Source organism: Candidozyma duobushaemuli (genome assembly GCF_002926085.2).
Source record: "Candidozyma duobushaemuli strain B09383 chromosome Unknown C_B09383, whole genome shotgun sequence".
Lineage (NCBI taxonomy): Eukaryota > Fungi > Ascomycota > Pichiomycetes > Serinales > Metschnikowiaceae > Candidozyma > Candidozyma duobushaemuli.
The window spans coordinates 988,536-1,011,577 of NW_020289897.1; the positions used below are offsets into that span (position 1 = coordinate 988,536).

The 23,042-nt window shown below is 45.7% G+C and overlaps 10 protein-coding genes across 10 annotated transcripts; 6 read left to right on the plus strand and 4 right to left on the minus strand. All coding sequences in view use genetic code 12, as the record gives it.

The window, feature by feature from the left end:
- Positions 1-311: 311 nt before the first annotated feature.
- On the minus strand, positions 312-659 carry CXQ87_003336 (mRNA splicing protein; the record flags this gene model as incomplete). Its single annotated transcript, XM_025481816.1, has 1 exon — positions 312-659. The coding sequence occupies one exon, from the start codon at positions 657-659 to the stop codon at positions 312-314; it is 348 nt and encodes a 115-aa protein (XP_025336434.1).
- Positions 660-781: 122 nt separating this feature from the next.
- Positions 782-1,762, plus strand: CXQ87_003337 (uncharacterized protein; the record flags this gene model as incomplete). Its single annotated transcript, XM_025481817.1, has 1 exon — positions 782-1,762. One exon carries the CDS (start codon positions 782-784, stop codon positions 1,760-1,762), a length of 981 nt encoding a protein of 326 aa, XP_025336435.1.
- Positions 1,763-2,557: 795 nt separating this feature from the next.
- Positions 2,558-5,575, plus strand: CXQ87_003338 (uncharacterized protein; the record flags this gene model as incomplete). Its single annotated transcript, XM_025481818.1, has 1 exon — positions 2,558-5,575. One exon carries the CDS (start codon positions 2,558-2,560, stop codon positions 5,573-5,575), a length of 3,018 nt encoding a protein of 1,005 aa, XP_025336436.1.
- A 32-nt stretch (positions 5,576-5,607) lies between these two features.
- On the minus strand, positions 5,608-7,320 carry MAL2 (oligo-1,6-glucosidase IMA1; the record flags this gene model as incomplete). The annotated part of the gene is made up of 1 exon (XM_025481819.1): positions 5,608-7,320. One exon carries the CDS (start codon positions 7,318-7,320, stop codon positions 5,608-5,610), a length of 1,713 nt encoding a protein of 570 aa, XP_025336437.1.
- Positions 7,321-8,813: 1,493 nt separating this feature from the next.
- Positions 8,814-13,981, plus strand: RPO21 (DNA-directed RNA polymerase II subunit RPB1; the record flags this gene model as incomplete). Its single annotated transcript, XM_025481820.1, has 5 exons — positions 8,814-9,385; positions 9,430-13,246; positions 13,354-13,533; positions 13,564-13,722; positions 13,775-13,981. The coding sequence occupies 5 exons, from the start codon at positions 8,814-8,816 to the stop codon at positions 13,979-13,981; spliced, it is 4,935 nt and encodes a 1,644-aa protein (XP_025336438.1).
- Positions 13,982-14,159: 178 nt separating this feature from the next.
- Positions 14,160-14,993, plus strand: POP3 (Pop3p; the record flags this gene model as incomplete). Its single annotated transcript, XM_025481821.1, has 1 exon — positions 14,160-14,993. The coding sequence occupies one exon, from the start codon at positions 14,160-14,162 to the stop codon at positions 14,991-14,993; it is 834 nt and encodes a 277-aa protein (XP_025336439.1).
- A 247-nt stretch (positions 14,994-15,240) lies between these two features.
- Positions 15,241-16,204, plus strand: RFC4 (replication factor C subunit 4; the record flags this gene model as incomplete). Its single annotated transcript, XM_025481822.1, has 2 exons — positions 15,241-16,133; positions 16,159-16,204. The coding sequence occupies 2 exons, from the start codon at positions 15,241-15,243 to the stop codon at positions 16,202-16,204; spliced, it is 939 nt and encodes a 312-aa protein (XP_025336440.1).
- Positions 16,205-16,232: 28 nt separating this feature from the next.
- On the minus strand, positions 16,233-18,170 carry VPS52 (Vps52p; the record flags this gene model as incomplete). The annotated part of the gene is made up of 1 exon (XM_025481823.1): positions 16,233-18,170. The coding sequence occupies one exon, from the start codon at positions 18,168-18,170 to the stop codon at positions 16,233-16,235; it is 1,938 nt and encodes a 645-aa protein (XP_025336441.1).
- Positions 18,171-18,261: 91 nt separating this feature from the next.
- HMI1 (ATP-dependent 3'-5' DNA helicase) lies at positions 18,262-20,700 on the plus strand (the record flags this gene model as incomplete). The annotated part of the gene is made up of 1 exon (XM_025481824.1): positions 18,262-20,700. The coding sequence occupies one exon, from the start codon at positions 18,262-18,264 to the stop codon at positions 20,698-20,700; it is 2,439 nt and encodes an 812-aa protein (XP_025336442.1).
- An 835-nt stretch (positions 20,701-21,535) lies between these two features.
- CXQ87_003345 (uncharacterized protein) lies at positions 21,536-22,872 on the minus strand (the record flags this gene model as incomplete). Its single annotated transcript, XM_025481825.1, has 2 exons — positions 21,536-22,519; positions 22,540-22,872. The coding sequence occupies 2 exons, from the start codon at positions 22,870-22,872 to the stop codon at positions 21,536-21,538; spliced, it is 1,317 nt and encodes a 438-aa protein (XP_025336443.1).
- Positions 22,873-23,042: the final 170 nt, after the last annotated feature.

A 23,042-nucleotide genomic window follows, 5' to 3' on the forward strand; every position in this document is an offset into this window, starting at 1 on the left:
AGATTAAGGAAGTGATGGTTTTGTTGTGGCCTAATACATTGATGGATATTGGTTCGTGGATTTGATTATCAGAAACAGTATTCTTGCATGGCGTAGGTGTACCATACAAGATGTTTTGTGCTCCCCACCAAATAGACCATTTTCTTCTTGAGCAAGCAACAAACTCACGAGAAGTACTCTTGCAAACTTCACCAGACCGCTGAACTACTCCCTCAGCCCGATGAGTTGATCTTCAACCTGGTAAACCACTTGACGTAGCCCTACATCCAATTCCTCCATTATTTATTATCGACAATCTTGTCTCATCTACACTAGAATGCACGCTTGCCGCCTGCTCTTCTGAAAGGCTTCTTCGTAGTCTGCTTTCCTGGTCCAGCTCCTGGCCCCTTTGGCTTGACCACGCTTTTCGCAAGCAAGCTGTCAATATTTAGATCGTCAGGTAGCAAAACTTGTCTGATCTGGTTGCCTCTGATATTCATGAACGGCATGAGTTGTGGGTCCTGATGGGGTTGTATAAGCTTGATGTTCTTCATGGTAATGTTCATCGAAGGGTTGCATGAGAGCACCTGCCCGTTAACGGAATTACCGTTTTTGAGTTCCACCGTCACGGGCTGATTTGTTGCCAGCGGCAAGTTCATCAAAAATCGAACCAATTTCATATTAAACAAGACAAGTGCTTTCTGATAAAGACCATTTAGTTGAAGAGGTGCGTAAGTGGCACCCGTGCACCGCAGCATATTTCCACGCCTGACTTAAACCCAGTTTTTACCTTCTTAGTATCATGGCAGGCTTAGGCGATAGAATTGCGGCGATCCCGCCCGTGACACGGTTCTTGTCTATTTGCACATTTCTAACGTGCCTTTTGTGTTCATTGGAGCTTTTGGCTGTGGATGATTTTGCCATTTCTTATGGCTTGGTGCACACCCTTCTAAGCGAGGCGTGGAACCTGACAGGGTCTATTTGGAACAAGGTTCAAACCTGGGGCTTTGTTTTCCTCCAGAGCTACCGTCTCTTCACGTCATTTTTTATACCCCTCGGGTTCTTGACCCGCAATGGTTTCATGTGCCTTGCAGAAATGTACTTCTTGTACAACTTCTCACAGCATTTGGAGTCCAAGCTGGGCAAGTTTCGTGGAAACTTCCCTGACTACGTCTGGTGCATTTTGGTTTGCGGGTTCTTCATCAATTTGCTTTCGTTGATCTCCCAGAGAGTTGGTTTGATCGCTTTCTCGTCTCACCACTCCATGCTCAACGGTTGCATCACCTACCTTTGGCTGAGATCATACAAGGATTTGCAGATCCAGTACCAGGGCTTGTTTTTGCTCAAGGCCTACTACGTGCCCATGATGTCTTTGATGATTCACATGGTTTCGGGCAAAGAATACTTTCTTTGTGAGTTGATTGGCATTATTGCCGGGTATTTTTACCAATCCATTCAGAGTGACACATTGCCATTCTACAACCTTGTTCCTGGCATCTACGGAGCTTTTGATCCACTGCACAAGAGAGGCCGCAAGGTGGGCTTTGAGAAGTCTGCCGAGGAAAGCAGCTTCCCAGACGCCATCTTTGACTTGGGATACCTCAAGGCGCCGAAATGGCTCTACAGAATTATCAGTTACCCTTACGACACCAGTGAACGTGTTACTGCGTTCAAAAAGCAGACGAGGCGTGTTGTGACCTCAATGAGCGGGCCCGAGGAAAGCAGGGCCCATACCACTGGATTCAATGCCTTCCAGGGCCGTGGGCACCGCCTCGGCTCTTAGAGCATAATATTAGACGAGCTGAGCTGTGGTAGTTTGGCTGCTGGAGGGTTTTTGAGTCCGTTGCAAAAATATATAGTGATACATGGTATGAGTTTGATTGAGCCCTGTGAGGTCGGATCAACATGTAGATGACATTGTCAGCCGTGCTAGCATTGTACAAGCCGATTTATCCAATGGACAGGCGCAAGTGTTGACTCTGAACTGAGGCCTTCGTCTGTCAATTAAGCAAGCAACCATAAATAATATTGACACTATAAGTGCATGACGACGTCAAAAGATAAGATTCTATGAGTGATCACGAATACCAGAAATGAAGCAAAATCCTCACTCCACAAACTTTCATGAAATTCTTTTCGCCGTTATCTTTCGACCAATCATGTTCTCCTAACCGTTGTCAAATATAACACAGGCTGCTCTGATGCAAGATAAGCGCATGCAAAGCTACAGAATTCAATCAAGCTGCATGTACAAAAAGCATATTATTCCAGCATCCACTAGCAACAATTCAAATTGAACTTTTCATATCGCACAGTTATGTAAGTGCATGGATCGTCACTATCTAGACTCTGACGTCATTATGAGAAAAGCCACAACAATGTATATCACAAACGAAAATGACCCACCAAACAACATTCATCAAATACCCTACTAAATCAATTTTACAAAAAATAACTCACTGACCTCCTTCTACCCCTCAATTGTTTCCGCAGACCTCATCGTCGTTTTACCGTTTCCTGGAATGTTTCGCACAACTGCATCGTCAAATAAGCTACCACTTTTATAAAACCTCACTTCATGTCTGAAAGGACTTCACGGACTCCGCTGAAGACAAGGCGTCAAGGTTCGACCGAAGATGCTGAGAGACCTCCGAACCATGCGTCGATGAGCAATTTGTCATTGCCCTCTCCTCTGTTGAACGCAAGAGGAAAGCTCAAGAGGACTAAGCTGAGACCCCAATTTAGACGTGGCCAGCTGATTTCGAGCAATCAGAAGTTGGTGTTTTCGGTTGATGACGATATCCACGATGAAATTGACGCCGATGCCGAGGACATCCTGCCTCAGGACAAGAAGTACCTCGAGGGTTACCACGATGCTATCAAGAAGTTGTACTCGAGGAAGAAGTCATTGGTTGATGAGGACACGGAGATGGCGGTCACGCTCCCAAAGCACGCTAATCTGTCTCTGCTGGCGGTGGCTACTCCAGTGACTGCTACGGTGACATCACAGGATGAAGGCCTGGACGAGGAGGTTGGCAATGAAGATTTATTGGACGCTGAAGACGGTGCATCGGTCCACTCGTGCTCTTCTGTTGGATCCCTCAACTTGAAGGACAGACAAGATGCCATCAATTCCACGCACCCGTTCGGTATCAAGATCTGGAAGCCTTCCATTTATAAAAAAAACCGTTCCGTTGAGGCCCGTGCTGACGAGGATATTCACGACTTCGATCCCCGCAAACCAACTGGAAAGATCCACTGGGGCGTCCACGTCTCCAACTTGCTCTGGAGTCTCACTTTTGGCTTATTCTTGTTCTTGCTTTGTCAATTTGGTGCATTGATGGTCTTTGTGCTTTCCGGTTTTGCATGGGATAAGAAGTCCCGTCCCTATGTGCGGAGTTTTGTCAACTTGGGCTACTACTGGCTCTATCCCTTTGGCAAGTTTGTGTTGCTCAACAAGGACAAGAACTACTTGGACGAAGATGAGTTGGACGGACGCTCCATCTCTGAATTCCATAAGTGGAGGCTTCAAGAAGAGGGCCGTTTATTTTTCGCTCCTCCCAGAAGGATGACCGGTGCAACCTCTGAGGCGAAGCCTTTGCTCAAGGACCATAAGGGAAGACCCTGGACTGCTGCATACTCTTCTTTGGGTGATGGCGCAACTTCAAGTGATGCACAGAACGCCCCTGAAACCCAAGACAACGCCGTTGATGATGAAGATTACAACGACGATAATGACGACAATGGGGAGACTGACTCCGGTGACTCCGAACCAACCGACATCAAGAGACGTCTCTTTGGCCGTGGTGCTTGGTCCTCCGGAAGATTTGTCTTTTATGTGTTCTTCTATTTCATCATGCAGCCGATCTTATACTTGATCTCCCTTTTGTCGTGGATCTTCGTCTTCACCATCCCAATCGCCAATCTTACCCTCATCATGTGCGATCACTTGAGAAGAAGACCATTGGCCTTGCATTACGAGAGAGAGAAGCTGTACTACAAGAAAATCAACGACCCGAACACGAAGAAGTTTTACAAGAATCAGTCCATCATTCTTTGTACCTACAGATGTTGTGGTTTGCATTATTACAAATACACCATCGATGGTACAAATATTTTCTTCATCAATTTGTTGGCTGTCGTCGTGTTTGTCATCGTTGACTTTTTCTTACTTAAAGAAAGCTTGGGCTGGCACAAGTGGTACACCAACTCCTCATTTTTGTTCAGTATGTGTTTGTTCTCCATCATTCCATTAGCCTACTTCATCGGACAAGCTGTCGCTTCTATTTCCGCGCAGTCTTCCATGGGTGTTGGTGCTGTTATCAACGCATTCTTCTCGACAATTGTTGAGATTTTCTTATACTGCGTTGCATTGAACCAGCTGAAGGGCAAATTGGTTGAGGGCTCAATGATTGGATCAATTTTAGCTGGTGTCTTACTTTTGCCCGGCTTATCTATGTGTGGAGGTGCCATCAAGAGAAAGACTCAAAGATACAATCCTCGTTCTGCTGGTGTATCCTCGACCATGCTTCTTTACGCCATGCTTACGATGTTCACGCCATCCCTCTTCTACCAATTGTATGGTTCTTACGAGATCAAATGCAAGAAGTGTGACTTTGAGACTACCGCTCCACTTCCTGATGATTGCACAAAATGCCGCTTCATTCAACCAACATTTGCTCTCGACAAACTTTACTATGAGTTGCTTCGTCCATTCTCCGTGTTGGTGGCCTGCGCTTTGTTCCTTGCTTACATTTGTGGATTGTATTTCACATTGAAATCACACGCTTCTCTCATTTGGGCAACGAACTCCCACGAGCCACACACCGGCAGAAAGGAAGAAGACAATGTGAGATCTCCAAGTATTGTCAGCTTGGATCAAGCTCAAAACTTGAATAAAACTCGCTTGGCTGAAGCCTCGAAAGCACCTGGAGGCGGGGCAACCACTCCCGATTTGAACCAAAAGGTGAAATTTACGAAGGACGCTCCACCTGCAAGAGAGGAGCACCACGAACATCATCACGAAGAAGAGTCTGGTGGCCATGATGCGCCTAACTGGTCGAGAAACAAGTCTACCATAATTTTGCTTGGAGCCACCTTGCTTTATGCTATTATTGCTGAGATCTTGGTGGATAATGTCGATGAGGTGCTTGAGAGCTACCCAATTAACCCTAAATTCTTGGGCCTCACTGTTTTTGCCTTGGTGCCAAATACCACTGAATTCGTGAATGCTATTTCGTTTGCTGTCGGTGGTAATGTTGCTTTATCCATGGAGATTGGTAGTGCTTATGCATTGCAAGTTGTGTTGATTCAAATCCCATGTTTGGTAATTTACTCAATTATCAAACAGTTTGCAAATGTCGAGAGCATATTTTCCTTGATCTTCCCCAGGTGGGACATCATGGCAACACTCATCTCGATCTATCTATTCACTTACGTCTATGCTGAAGGTAAGTCCAACTACTTCAAGGGCGTTATTTTGTGTTTGATTTACGGTGTTGTCCTTGTGGGATTCTACTTAGATGACAAGATCGCAGAGCTTGATGACGGCTACAAAAGCAGTCCATCGCCCGGAGCGACTGGATTTGGTTTTTAAAGTGCATTCATATATACATCTACCTAAACCGGTTAGGATGTCTCGACAAGGTAAACTCTAGCTTCGTATGGAGACAAGATGTCGGAGTCAGCGGATTCGACGTTAGAGAGAATGAGCGACAAGTCGCCGTCGACCAACTTCTCGAATTTCACATCCTCGGAAGTGAAGTTCAATACCACATAGGCGGTATCCTTGTTTTGAGTCTTCGTGTAGGTGAAAGTTTTCTCGTTATCAATGTCCAAGACGTTGAGCTTGCCGTAGATCAAGAGGTCCTTGTGCTCTTTTCTCACAGTCAAGGCTTTCTTCCAGAAGTTGAACAAGGAGTTATCATCGTTGACTTGAGATGCAGCATTGACCTCCTTGTAGTTGTCATTGACTCTCATCCATGGCTTACCAGTAGAGAAGCCGGCGTTCTCAGAATCATCCCATTGAACTGGAGTTCTGGCATTGTCTCTACCCAACAAGTTGATGGTGTCGAGAAGCTTCTCCAATGCCTCCTTGTCATTTGGATGAGCCTTCTTGAACTGGTTGTAGTAGTTGATCGAATTGATGTCCAAGTACTCATCGATGGACCAAGATCTAGGAATATTGGTCATGCCAAACTCCTGACCCTGGTAAATGAACAAAGTACCTGTCAAGGTGGCCTGCAAAGCAGCCAACATCTTTCCGGACTTGAATCTGTACTTTGGAGAGTCATCACCAAAACGAGTGATAGATCTGGGTTGATCGTGGTTCTCGGTGAAAACAGTGGACCAGGCATCAGTACCCTCGAGGAAAGAGCTCATGTTGATCACAGTCTGCTTGAACTCCTTGAGAGTGAAGCCCTTGTAGCGGAATCTGTCTTCAGGGACAGAACCGGTCTCGACGACATCGAACAAGAACATCATGTTCATCTCCTTCTCCTTGGCACTGACGTACTTCAAAGCATCCTCACGAGTGGAGTGACCAACTTCACCCACAGTCATGGCGTCGTACTTGGAGGTGACTTTGGCAAACATCTCCTTGTGGAATTCGTGAATTCTAGGACCAGACTGGTGGAACGCCTTGCATGGTTGGAACTCCGAGTCTGGGAAAACGATTGGAGCATCTGGGAACAGCTGGACCTTGGAGTACATACCAGCGGTGTCAATTCTGAAACCGTCGATACCCTTCTTGAACCAGAATGAGAGAGCAGAGTCGTAGATGGCATTTCTGGTCTCCTCGGTCTCCCAGTTCAAGTCAGGCTGGGATTCGGCGAAAAGGTGCAAGTAGTACTCGTCAGTCCTTTCATCGTACTTCCAAGCCGAGCCGGAGAAGTAGGAACCCCAGTTGTTAGGAGGGTGCCTGTTGCCCTGTTCATCGATTCTAGGAGGCTTCCAAATGTACCAGTCACGCTTTGGGTTGGTCTTCGAGGATCTGGACTCCTCGAACCACTTGTGCTGGTCAGAAGTGTGGTTGATGACCAAGTCAAGCACCAACCTCATACCACGAGAGTGAACTTCGGAGATCAAAGTATCCATGTCCTCGATGGTACCGTATTTGGGATAGACGCTCTCGTAATCAGAGATATCGTAGCCCATGTCATCCTGAGGAGAGTCGTACATGGGTGACAACCAAATGATGTCGACTCCCAAGTTCTTGACGTAGTCCAACTTGGAGATGATACCAGGGATATCACCAACGCCATCTCCGTTGGAGTCTTTGTATGAAGCAGGCCAGATTTGGTAAATTGAGGCTTCTTTCCACCAGGTGTAGTTAACAGTCATTGTTGATTGAAAAACTTCAGGGAAACTGTCCACTTATATATGCCAGGGTGGGGCGGGGGATTGGCAGGGGATTACCCCGGATTCGCGAGACCCGACAAGGACTTTGCGAGTCATTGCGTTGTTCCGGTGGGGCCCCGCATAAGGGATTGGCTTTTTTTGAGAGTTTTTCCGAAATCAAGAAAAGTCCGCTCTCCGGGGTGCGTAAGAGTGGGGGAATGGCCAACAAAATCAGAATGTGTTCGGCCAAAATGACGTCAAATGGGTGTTGGTAAAAACGAAAGCATTCTTTATGCGTAATGCAGCAAGAGAGTGGAGATTTGTTGGATATGGCTTTGAATTGGATTTTTTATTGTCGCTCAAATGTTTGCATCTTCTGTAGTTACGCAAAAACTATTTGAGATTCGTAAATTGTGCGCTCAAACACCGCAAAATTGGATTTCGCAGCCACCTTCAAAATGTCACCCACATTCTTGGTTTGATCAATTTAAGTCAGAAATTTGAGTTGGTTTCATTTCACATGAGGCTAGCGTTTTATCGAATAGAATGTACAGTCAAGTATTAAAATTGACCTGTAACACCTGCCCGACATGGAGAGAAGACCATATGTCACAGCAGGTCCGATCTAATTACCTAATACGTATTGATCAAAGCTCATACACCCAAAGTTAGCCTCATCGATAACTGGTAGAATTTAATGCATGTGGTCTGAAGTATGTGGTCTGAAGTGAGCATCCTACTTGAAAGGTGCGCTACGCTAGTGCAACCGATAACTCACCAAAAGGAAGCACAACCAGAAATAGCAACTCTCAAGAACGTGATAAATCTTCAACGATTGATGACGTCTCTTCAAACCTTCCCTTTTCTTCTAGAATTTTCATGCTGGCTACGTGACGCTGTTTACGCCTATACCTGCCATAGCCGTACACAGTACAAGGCGGACCACAGTAATTCTCAGCACATGCTCGCCACCTCCAACAAATTTTTATACTGATCGTCAAAAAACAGTTAAGCTCCACCCATCCTCACTCAAGGGCTCATCTTCCCATTACCTGGTTGCTCCATCCATCTCGCTCCGGCGTATCATTTTAAACAGCTCCCGTGTGTAATCCCTTTTACTCACCAGTTGTTCCCGAATAGTTCGTTTCACGACTATAAACATTTATTTTTCACGTTTATCCCTTTCATTTCCACAAATCCATACAGCGGCACGTTTGCATTAATCCTTTCAACTTATTGAATCCATTATCCCTAGACCCTGTATTGGTCCCAAAAAAGTATAAAAAAATCAAAAAAATTGGCACAGTCCCATTATCATCATGAGTCGTCAATTCCCTTACTCGAGCGCCCCGCTTCGTACTGTCAAAGAGGTAAGTTTTTTTCATTTGTTTCAACTTTAAAGATCATAATAATGCTAACAACAGGTTCAATTTGGTTTGTTATCTCCAGAGGAAGTGAGAGCTATCTCGGTAGCAAAAATAGAGTACCCTGAGACCATGGATCAGTCGACTAAAAGACCGAGAGATGGCGGTCTTAATGATCCTAGGTTGGGTTCCATCGACAGAAACTTCAAGTGTCAGACATGCGGAGAAGACATGGCTGAGTGCCCGGGTCATTTCGGCCATATCGAGTTGGCCAAGCCCGTGTTCCACATTGGTTTCATTGCAAAAATTAAGAAAGTCTGTGAGTGTGTCTGTATGCACTGTGGTAAGCTTCTAGTCGATGACGCTAATCCCTTGATGGCTCAGGCCATCAGGATAAGAGACCCTAAGAAGAGATTTAATGCTGTGTGGAACGTCTGTAAGACAAAGATGGTCTGTGAAGCTGATGTCGTCAACGATGAAGGCCAGGTTACCTCCGGAAGAGGCGGCTGTGGTCACACACAACCTACTGTTCGTAGGGACGGTATGAAGTTGTGGGGAACATGGAAACAGAACAAACAGTTTGAGGAAAACGAACAGCCCGAGCGTCGTTTGTTGACCCCATCTGAGATTTTGAGTGTTTTCAGACACATCAGTGAAGAAGACTGTCAAAAGTTGGGTTTCAATGAAGACTACGCAAGACCAGAGTGGATGTTGATCACCGTTCTACCTGTTCCACCCCACCTGTGAGACCCTCGATTGCTTTCAACGATACTGCTAGAGGTGAGGATGACTTGACATTTAAGTTGGCTGATATCATCAAGGCCAATATCAACGTTCAACGACTCGAAATGGACGGTTCTCCCCAGCACGTTATCAGTGAGTTCGAAGCTCTTTTACAATTTCACGTTGCTACATACATGGACAACGATATCGCTGGTCAACCGCAGGCACTTCAAAAGACAGGTCGTCCAATCAAGTCTATCAGAGCCAGATTGAAGGGTAAAGAAGGCAGATTGAGAGGTAACTTGATGGGTAAACGTGTGGACTTCTCTGCTCGTACTGTCATTTCGGGTGACCCCAACCTTGACCTTGACCAGGTCGGTGTACCCATCTCTATCGCGAGAACTTTAACTTACCCAGAGATCGTGACTCCTTACAATATCCATCGCTTGACCGAGTACGTGCGCAATGGTCCAAATGAGCATCCAGGTGCCAAGTACGTCATTCGTGATACCGGTGACCGTATTGATTTGAGATATAACAAAAGGGCTGGTGACATTGCCTTGCAGTATGGTTGGAAGGTCGAACGTCATTTGATGGATGATGACCCAGTTTTGTTCAACCGTCAGCCATCCTTGCACAAAATGTCCATGATGTCGCATAGAGTTAAGGTTATGCCTTACTCCACGTTTAGATTGAACTTGTCAGTCACCTCGCCATATAATGCCGATTTCGATGGTGACGAAATGAACTTGCACGTTCCACAATCGCCTGAAACCAGAGCTGAAATGTCTGAAATTTGTGCGGTTCCATTGCAAATTGTCTCGCCCCAATCGAATAAACCAGTGATGGGTATCGTGCAAGATACTCTTTGTGGTATTCGTAAGATGACTTTGAGAGACATCTTCATCGATTACGAGCAGGTGATGAATATGTTATACTGGATTCCTGATTGGGATGGAGTTATTCCTCCTCCTGCAGTCATGAAACCTAAACCCTTGTGGACTGGTAAACAGTTATTGTCTATGGCAATTCCAAAGGGTATTCACATGCAGAGATTTGATGACGGAAAGAACTTGATGAGTCCGAAGGACGCAGGCATTTTGATTGTTGATGGCCAAATTATATTTGGTGTTGTTGACAAGAAGACTGTGGGTGCTACAGCTGGTGGATTAATTCACACAGTCTTCAGAGAAAAGGGCCCTCAGGTATGTGCCCAGCTTTTCAGCGCCATTCAAAAAATTGTGAACTACTGGTTGTTGCATAACGGATTCTCTATCGGTATTGGTGATACAATTGCTGATAAGGACACCATGAGAAACGTCACGACGACAATTGAGGATGCCAAGCTCAAGGTGCAAGAGATCATTATCGATGCCCAACAAAATAGACTAGAGCCTGAACCAGGTATGACCTTGAGAGAGTCGTTCGAACACAATGTGTCCCGTGTGTTGAATCAAGCTCGTGATAGCGCCGGTCGTTCTGCTGAGATGAATTTGAGGGATCTTAACAACGTTAAGCAGATGGTCACATCTGGTTCGAAGGGTTCGTTTATTAACATTTCTCAAATGTCTGCTTGTGTGGGTCAACAAATTGTGGAAGGTAAGCGTATTCCTTTCGGTTTTGCCGATCGTACCTTGCCTCATTTTTCAAAGGACGATTACTCGCCTGAATCCAAGGGTTTCGTGGAGAACTCATACTTGAGAGGTTTGACGCCGCAAGAGTTTTTCTTCCACGCTATGGCTGGTAGAGAGGGTCTTATTGATACTGCTGTGAAGACCGCAGAGACAGGTTATATTCAGCGTCGTTTGGTTAAGGCGTTGGAGGATATCATGGTTCACTATGACGGTACCACCAGAAACTCGTTGGGTGATGTCATCCAGTTCGTTTACGGTGAAGATGGTGTGGACGGTACTTCTGTGGAGAAACAGACCATTGACACTATTCCTGGTTCCGACGCTTCGTTCGAAAAGCGCTACAGAATCGACCTCTTGGATCCAAGCACGTCAATCTCTGAGTCATTGTTGGAGTCTGGTAAGGACATCAAGGGTGACGTCAAATTGCAAAAGGTATTGGATCAGGAGTACGATCAGTTGCTCAAGGACCGTAAGTACTTGAGAGAGGTCTGTTTCCCCAACGGTGACTACAACTGGCCTTTGCCTGTTAATTTGCGTCGTATCATCCAGAACGCTCAGCAAATTTTCCACAGTGGCCGCCAGAAGGCGTCTGACTTGAAGTTGAGTGAGATTGTCGAGGGCGTTCGTGATCTTTGTACTAAGGTCCACGTTGTACGTGGTAAGGGTAAGTTGGCTGAAGAAGCTCAAGAGAACGCCACCTTACTTTTCCAGTGCTTGTTGCGTTCCAGATTAGCCGCTCGTCGTGTGATTGAAGAGTTTAAGTTGAGTAGAATTTCATTTGAATGGGTCATGGGTGAAATTGAAACTCAGTTCCAGAAGTCCATTGTCCATCCTGGTGAGATGGTTGGTGTTATTGCTGCACAGTCTATTGGTGAACCTGCTACTCAGATGACCTTGAACACTTTCCATTACGCTGGTGTGTCGTCTAAAAACGTTACATTGGGTGTTCCCCGTCTTAAGGAGATTCTTAATGTTGCCAAGAATATTAAGACTCCAGCATTGACAGTCTACTTGGACCCAGATGTGGCAGCTGATATCGAAAAGGCTAAGGTTGTTCAATCTGCTATTGAGCATACCACTTTGAAGAATGTTACTTCGGCAACTGAGATTTTCTACGACCCAGACCCCAGAAGTACTGTGATTGAGGAGGATTACGACACTGTCGAGGCCTACTTCGCCATTCCTGATGAGAAGGTAGAGGAGACCATCGATAACCAATCTCCATGGTTGCTCCGTCTTGAACTTGACAGAGCTAAGATGTTGGACAAGCAATTGACAATGGCGCAGGTTGCTGAAAAGATTTCCCAGAACTTTGGTGAAGATTTGTTCGTTATCTGGTCCGACGATACTGCTGAAAAGTTGATCATCCGTTGTCGTGTCATCCGCGATCCTAAGTTAGAGGAAGAAGGTGAACACGAAGAAGACCAAATCTTGAAGCGTGTCGAGGCTCACATGTTGGAAACTATTTCTTTGCGTGGTATCCCAGGTATCACAAGAGTGTTTATGATGCAGCACAAGATGAGTGTTCCAGAAGAGAGTGGTGAATTCGTTCAAAAGCAAGAATGGGTTTTGGAAACCGATGGTGTCAACTTAGCAGAGGTAATGGCCGTGCCAGGTGTTGATTCTCACCGTACTTACTCGAACAATTTCATTGAGATTCTTTCTGTGTTGGGTATTGAGGCCACTCGTTCTGCATTGTACAAGGAAATTCTTAACGTTATTGCGTTCGATGGTTCTTATGTCAACTACCGTCATATGGCTTTATTGGTTGATGTTATGACGTCTCGTGGCCATTTGATGGCAATTACACGTCACGGTATTAACAGAGCTGAAACTGGTGCGTTGATGCGTTGTTCTTTCGAAGAAACGGTGGAAATTTTGTTGGAGGCTGGTGCTGCAGCAGAACTTGACGATTGCCGTGGTATTTCTGAGAATGTCATTTTGGGCCAGATGCCTCCATTGGGTACTGGTGCGTTTGACTGTATGGTGGACGACAAGTTGTTGCAACAGGCTGGTCCAAACGGAGGTGTTCCCGTCGCTGCTCTGGCAGGAGCATACGCTGATGATGGTGGTGCTACTCCTTACAGAGAATACGATATGGAGGATGACAAGATCCAGTTTGAAGAAGGCGCAGGTTTCTCGCCAATTCACACTGCGAACACGTCCGAAGGCGTTGGCTCGCTTACCTCATACGGTGGACAGCCATCTGTGTCACCAACCTCACCATTCTCTTATGGTGCCTCTTCGCCAGGCTATGGTGCATCGTCTCCTGGATATGGTGGTACGTCTCCAACTTACTCACCAACATCCCCAAGTTACTCGCCAACGTCACCAAGCTACTCGCCTACATCGCCATCCTACTCGCCAACTTCGCCATCGTACTCACCTACATCGCCAAGTTACTCACCAACATCTCCATCTTATTCACCAACTTCGCCAAGTTACTCGCCAACTTCGCCAAGTTACTCACCAACTTCGCCTTCGTACTCACCTACGTCGCCTAGTTACTCGCCAACTTCGCCTAGTTACTCACCAACTTCGCCAAGTTATTCACCAACTTCACCAAGTTACTCACCAACTTCGCCTTCGTACTCACCTACGTCGCCAAGTTATTCACCAACATCTCCATCATACTCGCCAACTTCGCCAAGTTACTCGCCAACTTCGCCATCGTACTCACCTACGTCGCCTAGTTACTCGCCAACTTCGCCTAGTTACTCCCCCACATCACCTCAGTACTCGCCTACGTCGCCACAGTACTCACCTACATCACCGCAATACTCGCCTACGTCGCCACAGTATTCGCCAACTTCGCCACAGTATTCGCCAACTTCACCCCAATATTCGCCTACTTCACCTCAGTACTCCCCAGGTTCTCCATCATACTCACCTGGTTCCCCACTGTACGCTGAAAGCAAGAAGGAGGATAAAAAGAAGGACTGATTGGGTTGAAGCCCACTTGTATTTAACATGGCACTTGTATTATCAGATTAACCGTCATCATAGAATGTTCCGGGATTTAAGAATAGACAGGAAATTGAAAAACTTGTAGATAATACTGTGCACTGTAGTAATGAGTGCAAATGCAAGTGCAGTACATGCCAATGATCATCACCTACTAATGTCCAAGCCAGAAGTAGGTAAAGGTTCACTCCTCGATATCAAAAGCCGAGAGGTTTATAAACCGATCCTTGACAATCCATATACTCAAGGTCCTGAGTTTCCAGCGATTACCAAGGACACTGCAAAAGCAATCTTGGACTATCTTCTTCAGCTTCTACCCAGTTATGGAAATTACCAAAGTGTCAAGGACAAGAAGACTATTGAGCCACATCCACTTCATGGGAAGATTACAATAGGTTTCAATTCTACAGTGCAAGCTTTAGAGGGCCAGGCGTCTTCGAACCGGCAAAAAGTCTTTAGAGCTAAAAAAGAGCCAAAGCCCAAGACTTCCATTGACGGCTACATGAAATACGTCTTTGTGGCCAAAAACGACATCTCCACACCACTTCTTACCAGCATGTTTCCCCTTCTAGCATATTCAGCATCGAAGTCTCTTGAGGACAGAGTGAAGCTCATTGAGCTACCGAAAGGATCCATGAACAAGCTTCTGGATGTACTTCACACACCAAATGTTAGCATATTGGGTATTTCAGAGCTGTGGATTGGTGGAAAGGAACTCTTTCTGTTGATTGACAGAGAGATCGTGGACATAGATGTTCCTTGGCTCCAGGGACTATTCGACGGACAGTTGGAGGTGTTCCAAGAGCCAGCGATAAGGTTTCTCAAAACCAAAGCACCTGTGGGTAAGAGGCCTGGAAAGAAGGAAAGACAGCAAAAGAAGAAGGAGGATAGAGAGGCCAAAAGAGAGCTGCAGAAGGGTGAACCAGAATCGGGCAAGAAAAGAACAGCTGAGGACAATGGCGTCGATGCTAAGAGGCTGAAACAAAAATAGTTCGACCTAAAGTAACAGGCGAGACTATGTTTGGAGTTTCATTACATAGCTTCAAAAGCATGATGCGATGAATGGAACAATTCGAATTCATTTTCAAATTACAGTAGTAACTCGGGAAAAAAATCAATACAATCGACAAATAATCGAGATAAGTAGGTTCCGTCACTGTAACTTTTCACTAACGGTGCATCTCAAGCGTTCGCGTACGCGTGCGAATTTACACTTCTACCATCTTTAACCTCAAGACATGTCTAAAAACTTTGCACTTTCCCTCGAGCTTCCGTGGGTTGAAAAATACAGACCAAAGAAACTAGATGATATCGTCGGAAACGAAGAGACAATTGAGCGTTTGAAGCTCATCGCCGAGGACGGCAACATGCCCCATATGATCATATCAGGTCTACCAGGTATTGGTAAAACCACCTCCGTGCACTGTCTTGCCTACGAACTTTTGGGACCTGAGCTAGTGCTGCTGGCTACTTTGGAGCTTAACGCTTCGGACGACAGAGGTATCGATGTGGTGAGGAACAAAATCAAGCAGTTTGCTCAAACCAAGATCCTGTTACCACCAGGAAGACACAAGATCATTATATTGGACGAGGCTGATTCGATGACGGCTGGTGCCCAGCAGGCCTTGCGTCGTACAATGGAGTTGTACTCGAACACCACCAGATTCGCCTTTGCATGTAACCAGTCGCTGAAGATCATCGAGCCATTACAGTCTAGATGTGCTATCTTGAGATATAATAAGCTTGCCGACGACCAGGTGTTGTCGCGTCTATTGGAAATTGCCAAGATGGAGGATGTTAAATACAACTCAGAGGGTTTGAAGGCTTTGATCTTCACAGCTGAGGGTGATATGCGTCAGGCTATCAACAATATGCAAAGTACGGTGGCCGGCTTCGGATTCGTGGATGATGTTAATGTGTTCAAGATTGTGGACCAGCCACATCCTCTTGTTATCAAGAAGATATTGAACGCGTGCGTTTCGAAATCGATCGACGAGGCTATCGATCTTCTCGATTCGCTTTGGAAGAAGGGGTATTCTGCCATTGACATTGTCACCCTGAGCTTCAAGGTGGCCAAAACGTTACCAGGAATTGATGAGCTGAAACGCTTGGACATCATCAAGGAGATCGGGTTCACACACATGCGTGTCTTGGAGGGCGTGCTGTCGTATCTACAATTGTGCGGTATGTACGCCAAATTAGCTGCATTGCCATGATTATAATACAAATATTAACGTCTTTGCTTGTAGGCATCACAAAGCATTTCAAAGTGTTTCACCTGCTCCTTTATGAACTCGTTTTCGGAGTCGTCAAACTCGTTTCGGAGAATAGTCATGATCAAAAAGTAGTTGTTGAAGAGGAATATCTCCTTTTGCGTGGCCTTACTGCGACCAGATCCGAACATATGGTTACTGGTCTTGGTAAGAGCACCTTCGAAATCATTCCTTATTCTTGTTATCGACATCGAGATTGGCTCGCCTTGGAAGAAGCCCCGCTTCTCATGGTCTGAGTCGTGAACGAACGCAAGCCTTAGAAGACCAGCTAAGAATTGTGAGAATTGCTGAGTGACATTAAGCGGCGCTTGTTGTTGGTGGGCATTTTTTGAGGAATATGACCCCGTTCCTAGAACATTTTTTTTGAGTGCATCACAATTCAAATCGATGACTCTGGTGAACTGGGGCCAAAGCTGAAGAAGAAGGCGGTTGTGGTAATCATCCATCGATGGAACATGGAAACGATTGTGAAGGTTGTATTGATGGTTTTGCACCAAACGTATCATTAGAAGAATGGCGTAAGCATCGCCGGTGGCACCATACGAGTAACCTGCAACAGAGGCTGCTGCTGCACCTGTTCCCGACACTATTCTAGAGCTCAGTCTCTGAGGGGCGGTTGTCAAAAGCCAATGGGCAAAGTCTTGACCCATCTTGTACACTTCTCCAAACACTACCTGGGACCATGTCTGATCAGAGCCGCTAGGAATGTTCATGGATGGATCAAGCTGGTTGATAGGCACTGCCTTCTCGTCACCCTCATGGAAGAAATCAATGAAGAAAAGATATTCAACAATGACATTGTCGAGAACGGCATTTGCCCATTGGTTGTAAATGAATTCTAACCAGTACGCAAAAGGTGTAGTCTCGGCAATTTGAGATGGAATAGAGCGGCGGCTCTCACCGCTGTCTTCGCAGAGTATTTCGAGACGTTTCTTGACTGACGAGAAGTAGTCATTGAGCGAAGGTCTGGAGCTGCCCTGAGATGCATTAGGACCACCAGGATTAGGGGAGGCTGGTGATGAAGCATAGGCGTATGTCGACTCCCAAAGACCACCAAGGAGGCCGCTTTTGGCCTCGCCGTGTTCATTGGCACCTAAGACGTAAGTCGTGTCTATCTGTTTTATCTTGAGTTTTTGTATAGCGTAAAGGTACTTGGCGAACCGGGTTGTATAGTACCACTTCATGGTGAAGATATATGCAAGTTGAAGCTGGTTTGCAAGTGTGGGATGTCTTTCTTTCAAGAAATAGAAAGCCTCTTTGATTTGCAAGAGACCCTCTTGAACGATCTGTGACGAGGTCTTGAGAGACTTCCTTAGAAGTCGAATTTGATTGATGACGTGGTCTCTTATACGCTCAATTGCCTTGGCTTCCAACATTTTGATACCTTTCTGAAGCTCTTCAAAGGCTTTGGAGTCTTTGTAAGGCGCCAAGAACAGCAGGTCCTTATCGGTCAGCTGGACACCTTTCACCTTCTTGATGAGTTGCTGCTTTTCCACGATGAAACGTATGTTTTCAATCCACAGCTCATCGACAGGGTCGACGACAATGCTTTTGGAAACCAGTGGAGGGATCACCAAGTCAAGAATAACTGGATTGAGCTGGTCTACCAACTCTCTTTGCAGACCTAGGTTCGACGTAAGCTGAGACGATTGCTGCTGAAGCGACAACAAGGAGTCAGAAAGCTTGCATACCTCAGTGTTGAAGTAGTCGAGAAACTTCTCGATCGGTTGAAGCTTCTCTTTGTAAGGAGCCATGGAGTCAAGGAACTCCTCATACTTGGCCGATAGAAGGCCAATGTCGTGGCCCGAAAGATCCTCTAGTAAAGACTCATCCGCCTTACTATCCTGGTCGGATTCGTGGAGCGGCAAGAGCGTTTCCAAGTATGCAATACTCATGGCTCAATGAGTAGTAGTAGATAAAAGCTATGTGTTGATACTGAAGCGCGAACATACATGATTGTTGCAGCAGTGCTATAGATCACAGTATATGGCAACAACAAACAAAGAACCGGGCCCTGGTGAAGGGATTGCCGATATCATGAAGCAAACCAGTGGTTTGCATATCGATGACTTGGGGCTGGACCTCGAGCATCAGGAAGCAATACCTATGGAGCCTGAATGGGACGACATCGAAGTGCATGTGTCTGATTCACAATATGAGGTTATCAAGCGGCCTTTCGAGATGAATGAGATCTTATCTGTTAGGGCTGGCCCCGGACTGGGAAAGACATTCACGCTCATGGCTAGAATTGCGAGATTGCTAGGTGGAGAGTTGCAGCCTCACGAGATACTCGTGCTTTCTATGGCAAATCGTTCAGTCAGTGCATTACAGAAGCATTTGGAGCATCTCGTAGGACCAGAAATTGCGGCAAATGTGGAAATATCTACCTTCCATTCGTTCTGTGGATCTTTGGTTGACCAATACGCTCAGATCATAAACCCAGACACGCCCAGAAGGCGACTTTTGGACCTGACAGGATGGCGAAACGTTGCCGATTTCTTCCTTTCAAAGTACGTGCTGCTCAATGGACATACTATTGGGACTAACATTTCTGTTGCAAAGTTTGATAAACTACTTAATGACATTGCAGATGGCAACATGACAAGCGAACAAGCTCAAGAAAAGTTCAAAGTGCTGTCTCACTACCTTGATGGTATCTTCGATTACATGAAAAAACATGGAATGATGAGATACAACGATCTTGTTGGCGTTGCGCTTGATGTGATTAAACAGTCGCTCAAACCAGGCACTCTGGAAGCACTTCTACCTCGTATTGCCTCCTATAAAATGGTGGTTGTTGACGAGTTTCAAGACATGTATCCACTTCTTCTTTCTGTTGTAAAAGCCGTGGCTGACTACCCAACCTACAATTTTGACAGGACCACGAACAAAAACTTGATAATCGCAGGCGATCAAAATCAAAGCATTTACGAATTCTTGGGTTCAAGTCCTAAGTCAATGGATCTGTTATGTTCGCAACTCCCACAGATGAAGAACGTGGAGATGTCATTGAACGATTCGTTTAGATGTACACAAGACATTTTAGATACCTCGGTGGGTGTCTGCTTCAATAGGGATAATGATGGTGATGATGGCCTCAAATCACAAAAAGATCTGACGCTTTCGTCAAAACCTGTTTTGCTATCCACTAACATGAAGGGTGATCATTACGCTATCGCGGATGAAATCGTCCGGCTTATTTGCTGTCTGGGTGGCCTAATACGTCCCCGGGATATAGCAATTTTGACCAAATCTAATGCTGAAGCTGTCAAGATTCAATTACTTCTACGAAAAGAATACAGAATCGAATGCTCCAAGATCTCACTGGGAAATATATGGATCCAATCTAGGGTTAGATTGTTTCGTGACATTCTAAGTGTGGTATCAGGGGAGTCTGATGCTAGTTTCTGTCTTCTAAACATCCTCAAGATCTTGGATACATCTCAAGGAGCGAAACAAAGAGCTTCAAAGCTCTTTAGCCAGGCCATTGCATCTGAGAAGTCTTTTGAGCATACCTTTTTTGAAGACTTTATTTTTGAGAATCTTTCCAACGGCAAAAACTTCAACAATTTGTTTGCCAAACTGTATAACTCCTTGAAAAACATCGCTGCATTTATGAACCAAGTCCAAGAAGAACGACTGATATTTCATGCGATTACCGAGGAAAACTTGATCCATTCGCCAAAGGCTGTTGTTCAATGCCTACATAGGTTTTCTTCTCTTAACGGAATTAAGGAATATGTTGAGGGCCCTGACAGACTACCTGCTCGTGAAGTACTCACCTCCTTTAACGACTCCTTGCATTACTGCTTCGAAACCTACATGTCTCACACGGAATTCCAGGATCGAAGCTTTATCGAATACTTCCTTCAAAACTACGATCAAGAACTCCCTCCTCGGAATGAGGATCTGGTTCAGGTTCTGACGATTCACTCTGCAAAGGGTTTGGAGTTTCCGGTGGTATTCATCCTGGGAGGCTTCGGAAATACTTGGCAGTCGCTTCTCCGGTGCCACGGGGAGGAAGGCAACAGCCATGCAAGGTTACTTTACGTCGCGTGCACAAGAGCCAGAGATCTTCTTTACTTAAGCACACCAATTGGTGTGGAAGAGATTGGAGAAACAGCTCGGAAATTATTTACCACAAATCTCCCACAACTCGACGATTCTTCACAGACTTTAGCCACGGGTATACAGAATCTTCAAGTCAAACCAGGACCATTGTTCGACCGCAGGGCTTCTATACTTTCTGGGTTACTGGTAGATTTGAAGCGCCCACCACCATCCTCAGACAAACTAAACAGAGGAAGGGAGTACTATAAAATGTTTACACAGCAGCGTCTGTACCATTTTGTCAGTTATCAAAACTTGCCATTGAAGAAGTTTACGGAGTCCACTCGAACTATCCTAAGAAAAATCAAACACTGATTTTGAGATGGCACGTTACATCTTGCAATCAGCAGCGAGGGCGCACAGTCGGTTCGCCCTTTTCGCAATTGACTCGGACGGGTTTTTTGACTCAATTTATCACATAACTGCGCGTGGAGGCGAATTTACGAGCACGGTAATTAATCCGACTTTGCATCATTATGGCGTGCTGACATGTTGCATTTGTTCATGCTAGACCTTCTTTCTAGCAGACCTCTGCTCTTAAGTGGTTTCCCCAATTTTCTATAACTTATGACAGTCCAAAGGGACTTCGATTTGCAGGTGGCTCTAGATGAGTATCCTGATATGGAGAGATTCCTAGGGACTTTTCAGATCAGGCTTCACACGGTACTCAGATCAAATGGTCCGCTACGACATCGCAATCTCAAAGATTATATTGTGGTCTTCAAAAAGAAAAAGCTTCATAGTATGACGACAAAACTGACAAACAATTACTACTGGGACAATGTTGCAGCCGCTGTGAATGATCCGATCCACCGAGGTAAGGCTTCTGGAAGCTGTTTACGGTGTCGAAAATTCAAAAAGAAATGTTCCCGTCAACTTCCCGAATGCCTCAATTGCACTTCCTGTGACGAATTCTGTGTTTACCCGCCACAGAGCATGAAGCACCTAAGGTTGAGCCTCAACAAGATAGACAAACACAACACCAGCATGGATGGTACGTACACAGGGCAACGGAGATGCAGCGATGTCTATCGCCTTCTCAATTAGCTCATAAGTACATATCTATCACCGTTTATTTCTTCCGCATTACTGACGCTGAAAAGGTCGTTAGAAATTAATATACAGATTTTGAACAGAAGTTCGTAGAAGCTCATGAGAGTTTGGAAAGCAAATTGAGTAAGCCAGCGTTCTGATCGCTGTCGCCACCGTTGCTTCCGCCGCCTGTCCCATTGCTGCCACCCTGCTGAATTTTGTGGAGCTCCAAGTCGTCTTTGTGGTGTGCCTCGTACTCCTCGAGATTTTCCGGAAGACTGGGCTCAAAGTTTGTGTCATCATCGGATTCGTTGTCGCTCTTTGCCACTTTTATGACATCAGTCTGCTCTTCTCTGTCGTATTCGTTGATTTGTATGTCTTCAGAAAAAGCGACCGACTTCTTTCCTGAGGCATTGGAAGACACTGAAGAATCCGAGGCTTTTCTTCTTTTGGCAGGTGGCTCGTCCCTGTCATCATCGTCATCATCGCTGTCAGAATTATCGTAAGTTGGCAAAGCATCGTCATCATTAGAAGGAGCAGGAGCTGCAACTGGAGGAGGTGAGTCTTTTTCGAAAGCAGGAGAAGCCTCCTCATCTTCAGCACCTTCACCATCAAGCATCTCTTGCAATGAGGACCGCGTCGAGTTGAGCTTTTCTAATCTCTGTGCAATGATCTGCTCCTTCGATTCATCTGTGGACAAGCCGTCCTCGAGAAGACGCTGGAGATTCTGTAACAGCGACAAGACATCCTTTCTAGCGGCTTTTATATCTGTCAAGTTTTGTGAGGTGACGCTGCAGAGCTTCTCGAGGACATTAAGTTTAGAAATGTAGATTTTAGGCAGTGGGAGGGCATCCTGGGAGCCATGGTCGTTTGGCAAGTACTGCTTGGACTGGAATCCGATTTGTGTCAAGTTCAGATTGCACACGTCCAGAAGCTGCGTCATATGGTTATATAGGTTATTCAAATGGACCAATTCGCTGTTGAGCTTAGGACCAGCGGGCTGAACCTTAGCGACAGGAGCTTCAGCGTCAAATGACTTACCTGACTTCAGCGAGTCTATTGCCCTTCTCATATTGCGGATATCTGAGCCCCAAAGATCCCTCTTTGTTCCCAAACGCCCACCAATCTTTCTATCTTGGGCTTGATGGGGTCGTCCATGCTAGGGAACACTTTGTGGAGCACCTCGGGCAAGCACTTTGCAAACTCGGCCAGAAACTCCGGTTTCCTCTTGTGACGAGCCTGTTGAACAACATCATTGCATAAGTAAAGCAACGAGAGCTTCTTTTTCGAGTTTAGTTTCGGGTCGTCCAGCAAGGTATACTCGCTCCACAACTGGCACAACTCCTTCACTCTTCGGTGATGGAAAAGCACCCACTGAGAAATCAGGACAATCAGGTCCTGTGTTTCCTGAAGCAGGTCCAACTTCTTTTTGAAGACGTCTGGCGAGAAGGACATGAGTAGGTTTGAACTGATGGTGGAGATTCTGCGAAGAGCCCACACGAGGTACAGTACAGACCCTGGGTAGCCGACCAAGTGGGGAGAATTGCCCGCCACAGTGATATGGATATTCGGAATTGAGCTTTTAGAGGGAATGTTTCCACTTATTGGATTGAAATAGTGGTTTT